Source organism: Camellia sinensis, chromosome 14 (genome assembly GCF_055761805.1).
Source record: "Camellia sinensis isolate YWXY chromosome 14, ASM5576180v1, whole genome shotgun sequence".
In the NCBI taxonomy this organism is placed as follows: Eukaryota; Viridiplantae; Streptophyta; class Magnoliopsida; order Ericales; family Theaceae; genus Camellia; species Camellia sinensis.
The window spans coordinates 98654048-98660595 of record NC_138974.1 but is presented as its reverse complement, the minus strand read 5'-3'; the positions used below and the strand labels follow the sequence as shown (position 1 = coordinate 98660595).

The window sequence follows — 6548 nt, the reverse complement described above, 5'->3', positions numbered from 1 at the left end:
ACACATAAAACAAAACTCAATTAAGAAATTATTTTTAAAATTCATAACTAAACACATAACTCGAAACTCCGTAATACTTTCATAACTCTATACTTAAATCGTAATCAAATACATAACAAAAAAAATTAAAATATTTAAAAATATTTTTATAAAATAGAGTTTGAATTTATTGTTATAAAATATTTTAAAATTTTAAAAATTAAAATAGTAATATTTTGAAATTAAAATATTTAAAAATATTTAAAAAAATCGTAACGTATTTAAATATTAAAATATTTAAAATCTTAACAAAATTAAAATATTTTTAAAATTAAAATATTAATTTGAATTGAGTTTTGAAAAAAGTTTTGAATTATGTGTTTTGTTGTGAGTTTTGAAAAGTAATAATTATGTTTTGAATTAAATTTTGAAAAATAGATATAGAATTATAATTTAAAAGCTCAAAAAAAACAATACATTCAAATTAATAGATGAAACTATAATTCAAATTACTTACCAAACGGAGCCTTAAATTTTCAAACAATAGGCGACAGCTCAACCCGAATTTCCGTATTCGGTGCGGACTCTGCTCTCAATAGCGTCTCTCTCTCTCTCTCTCTCTCTCTCTCTCTCTTTCTCTCCTTCCTGTAAAAATCAAAAAGCTTCCAAACCATGGATAATCACCAGTCTTCTAGACCACCAGTCACTGGCTACCCAGCCCCAGGCTACCCCCCTAGCAACAACCCCAGCGGCTGCGCCACCACCGCCGGAACCGGTTTCCCTTACGCCGCCCCACCGCCTCGTCCTGCTTACTACAACCCACGTTACCCTTACTACCCACGCGCCACCCTCTTCCGCCGCCTCCTCGCCATCCTCATCGCCTTCTTCATCATTTGCGGCACCATCGTCTTCATCATCTGGCTTGTCCTCCGCCCCCGCTTCCCCGACTTCCGTGTCGACTCACTCTCCCTCTCCAACTTCAACCTCTCCTCCTCCCCATCCTCCCTCATCTCCGCCAAATGGGACGTACGCTTCACCGTCCGAAACCCTAACCACAAGCTCTCCATCTTCTACGATCACATCAATGCCTACGTCTTCTACAAGTCGGAGTCTCTCTCCGACACCACCCTCCCTCCCTTCGTTCAGGGGACCCGGAATCAGACGACTCTGCGAGCGAGTTTCGCTACGGCGTCGTCTTACGTTGATGATTGGGCTGTTGAGGGCATCAATGGCGAGAGGAAGAGTCATGGGACTGTGAATTTCAATGTCAGATTGCTCTCTAGGGTTAGATTCAAGGCCAGTTGGTGGCGAGCCAGGCACCGTATCTTGAGCGTCTATTGCGGAGATTTGACGGTTGGGATTTCGTCGAATGGCGCTGGAGGGACGTTGGTTGGCGGAGCAAGGGAATGCAGGGTTGGCATTTGAATGAATTTAGGTAATTTTCTGAGGATCCTCTGTTCCTTGTTCTGAGTATCAAACTGTGTTTTTACAGATTGAGAGCTAGGGTTTAGACCTTTTGTGATATAATGTTAATGCACGAGCGTTTTGGTTTTTTGTTAATCAGTTAACTTTTGCACAGCTTTTTGTGGTTTCAATATATTATTAGTTGCTGATATTCATTGATTGTATATATGTTTGTTTGAGGCTACATTGGTTTTTAAATTGCATTACATTTACATATTGTATATGTTATTGACCGATGTGTATCAAAAGATATTACATTTTATCCCACTATTACATCCCAAGGTAAATTTATAAACAATTCAAGTCTAAAATCTTCAACTCACATCTAGGCCCAATACCAGTATCAATTAAGCATTTCTGATGTGTTAATACACCCTTTAAATTCAATTTCTAATTTATGACTTTTTTAAGTTTTTCGAATTTTGTCTATGATGGGAAACTTTCAATAAGCTCCATAGAATATGATTCCGTTTTTATGTGATGCAAGTGGGCATAAATCAATTTGACGTAAGATTCTTGATATCAGGAAAGCAGATTTGTGAGGGAGGTAGGCTAAAGTAAAAGTAAGAATTTGCTTTCCATCTTAATAAACTTTGTGTGTAATATTAATTTTATAAAGATGTTTTAATTTTTGTTTTTTAAAAAATGTTAAAATTGAAAATCAATGTATTCCAGCACTATTTGGGGTACACTATATGAGTATACTTTTTTATCCTTTTGTCTTTTTTGGATCACATCACTTCTCTATTTCTCTTCATATCTTTTCGTAATCATCCCAAACAACCCCTCAATATCATGTGTTGTGTCAAATATAGGATCATGTATCTTCTTTCAATTTCCTTACATTCTAGCTGAAGGAGAGACTTACCTTTACTTAGAGAGGGGCAGCGGTAGGCATGTTTATTGTAAGATAAATTAGCATAAGATATGTAGTAGTCATGCTTGTCAATTTACCTCTATAAGTAGGGCTAAGATACTAATAATTGTGACTATGTGTGATTGATTGAAATGGTCCTTTACGTGTTTGAAGCCTTGTTTTACTGAACAATTTAAAACACGGACTATATCAACTTTATACTTGTGTTATCTGGAAAATAACAAATAAAAAAAAAAGGTTGATCATCTTTATCTCTATTTGACCTAGTTGTTGCACTCTGGAAACAGCCTCGGGGGCTAAGATATGGGAATGCTTTAAGATTCAGTCTTGTGTACAAAAGGAGTCATCTAAGATTTTTTAGCATAGTTCCAAATGCAAATTGGAATCCCGTGTGGATGACTTGTGGATGATTGTCTTTCTTTTTGATAAGAACACAAAGAATCAAATGGTCATAAAGGCCACATTGGCTGCTTCATCAACTTACATTGACAAATTAGTTGTGGACGACATTGATGGGGATAGAACATGCAGAGGTTTGAGTTTTGATGTGAGGATATCGGCTAGGTTAGGTTTGAGGTGAGCTCATGGCAAAAAAGTAGGCTTTTTGAGATCTTGTAGGGGAGACAATCATTGTGATTACATTTGAACAGCGATAGGACATTGATTGGTGGTGATTAGGTTTCTTTTCTGATGCTCTATTTCATAGCCACAAATTGAAGTTGGGATTTAATTGTAGAGTATAATAATGCACATGGTGCTACATTTTTGTTGATCGATTAATGTATCAATTTCCATGTAGATTTTTTGTGTGCGTGTATGTGCGTGCATGTGTTGGTAGATTGACGCTGTATTGATTTTGGTGTATGATTTGCAGTTTTTTCTTACATTGCTATCTATTCATGTTGGCCTATGTGCCTTGAATATTTTTCTTCTACCGTTTGGTTTTTCTGTGTCATTGTATCTTTGTATCCAAGTCATTAACTATGTCATTGGCTTTTTTTTTTTTTTGTTAAATGAAAAAGCATATGAATCAAGATTATTTTGACACAGACTACAGTGGGGTTGCTGAATACCTAGGACTGGAGAGGTCCAATTGCATTTTGTGTGGGATGAAATTAATGATGAAGACAAATGGAGATGTAATTATAAATGCTACTACAATAAATCATCAGTGATCTTTTATGTTCCTAAATGCCTTTGACTTTAATAGCTCAAGTAAGATAATGGCTTTCTATATGTTATATGGATTTTGTTACAGGTATGGGTGTCGGGTACATGTATATATCATAGTGTTGGATTCATCTAATTCCCATTTCCAATGATGTTGGGACATGACAAAATATTCATATTTCTTAATATAATTATTTTATTTTATTTTATTTTTTTCCGTTCAATTAGTATTTAGAAGGTTTCATAAAGCATTTCATGCATAATATGAGATTTTTATGCATAATTATAGTTTAATTACTAAATATCCAGTTAGTTGAATATTCAACTATACATTCCGAATGCATGTCGCCTATCCTAATTCAAGTGTAGAATGTTTAGCACTATTACGTCATATACATTTAGAAGAGCTCATATAACATAGATTTGTACTTAGAACGCTCTCTTGAATACAATTGGGCCATTTAAATGTTAAATGTTTACTTGTGCCCTAATATGCTAGTTACTCAAAGCCAATTCTATGCATATTCTATACATATATATAGTAAGATTGAATTATATCCTTGGGACTACCACCTTCCAAAAGGTAATAGGAATTGTTCTAGGATTGAAATTGCAGGAAATATACAATTCTTTAGGTTTTGCAAGCAGCCTTGTGTGTAGAAAGTAATAGAGGTTGGGTCTTTCCCTTTTTTGGGTATTTCAATGGCAGCTTACACCATTGTTCCCTGAAATTTCCACGAGTGTCAATTTGGTCCTTGTTCTAATTGTATCATATTTGACTTTTAATATTTTGCTTTTTGTCAAATTGATCCAATTATTAACGGGAGTTGACATTTTTTCCAGAAAAATTGTCACGTGTGTGCCTTTCTTGACCACTTTCACGAGCAAAATTGGAAATTCACCATGTCTCCCTCTCTCTTGATGTTCTTCCCCATTCTCTTTGATCTGCAGCAACAGCACACACCCGTTTGTTTTAGTGAGTGGATTATTAATACGGTGGGATTGAGTGGATTAAGCGAGAGGATTATTAGTTGTTTGGGTGTTCTAAATAAGTGCACTTTTTGACTTTTTAGACTAAAAAGTATAGGAAAAAAAATATGGTTGTTTGAGATAATTTTTTGATTTTTTACAAAAAAAAATATATATTAAAATATTGTATAAAATAACAAAATTACTATATCACTCCTACATATATAAATGCCTATTGACAGTGATGGTACTGTCATGCATATGATGGGTAGCTAGGACTAGATTGCCTACGGTGCTGTTCGGACTGGACGGTGCTGTTCGGCCTGTGGGGCCCACCACGGGTCCTGTTTTGATAATCGGAGCCGTTTAATGTGTAGAACTCGTTGAGTACTATATAATTATAAAAAATTCTGTTGATCGATAATTATCTGATAGTTATCTGATCGGATTAGTTTTTTGTCAACCGTTACTTTGGCCTCGTTTGGGAATAGGTTAATTTAGTAACTTTTTGGCTAATTGGCTAAAAAGGTAGGTAAAAAAAACTTGTATATTTGGGATGACTTTTTGACTAATTACGAAAAGCTATGCAAAAAGTAGAGAGAAGCCGTAATTGCTGACTTTTTGGTATGACTAATTGGTTAATTGGCTAATTTAGCCTCCGTTTGGCAAGAGCTAAACGGGGCTTTTTTGGCTATTTTAGCCACAAAAAACAAAATAGACTATTTTAGCCACAAAAAACAAAATATCACATCCAACCCATAATCATTACATTCTTCTTTCACAAAAAAAGCCAAAAAAGCCAAAAAGCCAAAAAGCCCTTCCCAAACCAAACTTTTTAACCCAGGCTAAAATAGCCAAAAAAGCCAAAAAGTCAAAAAGCCAACCCACTTCCCAAACGGAGATTTAGTAACTTTTTGGCTAATTGGCTAAAAAGGTAGCATCCCAAACGAGGCCTTTGTGTATCGTCTATTTTTTTTTATATACAAAATTAATTTGATTATATAGTTATCGATATCCGATCAATGTGATTTTTTATAGGTATATAGTACTCGACGAGTTCTACACATTTGAACGGTTCCGATTATCAAAACGGGACCTGTTGTGGACTCTCATTGGCCCAACAGTACTCGTGACACCACAACCTGTATACATATATGTTCTGACAGCATATCATTCCAATAATATTTATTCACACATATATACATATATGTTCTGACAGCACCAGACATCACTATTATTGCCATGCCAAAACTTGACTTGTACTTTTTTTTTAAATTTGTTTATATATATACTAGCGGTAACCCGTGCGATGCACAGAAAAATAAACTATATACATTTTGTGTGATATATAAATTATTCTAATATTGAATTATATTTTAATAGCGGCAAGCCATGATGTTAGGCCATCTTGGTTGATGTTAACAATAATTAATCTACAAAATTTCACAAAAAAAATTTGATATACATAAAAAATTGTTAATTATAAAGATTGTTAGGATAATAGTATTACAATCACTTGCTAACATAAATAATTTGTATCAGACTATAGTGTCATGCAAAAAAAAAAAAAAAAAAAAAAACAAAAACAAAACAAAACAAAAACAAAAACAAAGCATTAAAAGAAATAAATTGTATAAGTTATCATAAATTTACTTATTTTAAATCAATGATTTATATTATTATTGTGGGACCAAATTATGAATAAATCTCAACTTTTAATTATAATTTGTAAGTAATCATTCTCCATAACTTGAATAATACTTGCATAGTTTCTACAACATTTAAAAAAAAAAAATCAAGATAAGAATTTCGTAGGATTATAAAAATTATATAAGAAAATAGTTTAATCCATTTTATTTATAAAAAAAAATGATGCCAGATTATTTGAATTTTATTTGAAGAAATATAACAAATGATGGCTTTAATCATTATATATCCAAAAAAAAAAAAATTATATAGGTTACTCAACAACAAAATGGTCGAATAAAACTAAAGTCATAGACATTGAATTAAATCAGATGGGCTCTAAATTGATAATATAATCTAATAAATCAACTAATAATAACAGAGAGATATCAACAAATATGTA

General features: G+C 33.3%; 1 protein-coding gene across 5 annotated transcripts; it reads left to right on the top strand.

Annotated features, from left to right (window-relative positions):
• The first annotated feature begins 522 nt into the window (after positions 1–522).
• On the top strand, positions 523–5674 carry LOC114267562 (NDR1/HIN1-like protein 10). Of its 5 annotated transcripts, none has more exons than XM_028208597.2 (2): positions 523–1414; positions 3343–3699. In XM_028208597.2, the coding sequence occupies exon 1, from the start codon at positions 652–654 to the stop codon at positions 1402–1404; it is 753 nt and encodes a 250-aa protein (XP_028064398.1). In that variant the 5' UTR covers positions 523–651; the 3' UTR covers positions 1405–1414; positions 3343–3699. The 5 variants fall into 5 exon arrangements, with proteins under 5 accessions (XP_028064398.1, XP_082762799.1, XP_028064401.1 ...); XM_082906673.1 differs by lacking the exon at positions 3343–3699 and adding an exon at positions 5498–5674 and having other exon boundaries at positions 534–1414; XM_028208600.2 differs by having other exon boundaries at positions 534–1414; positions 3378–3699.
• The last annotated feature ends 874 nt before the right edge of the window (positions 5675–6548 follow it).

Bases quoted from the DNA above. Each gene is read 5' to 3' on its own strand.
- LOC114267562 (XM_082906673.1), top strand. From the start codon at position 652: ATGGATAATCACCAGTCTTCTAGACCACCAGTCACTGGCTACCCAGCC.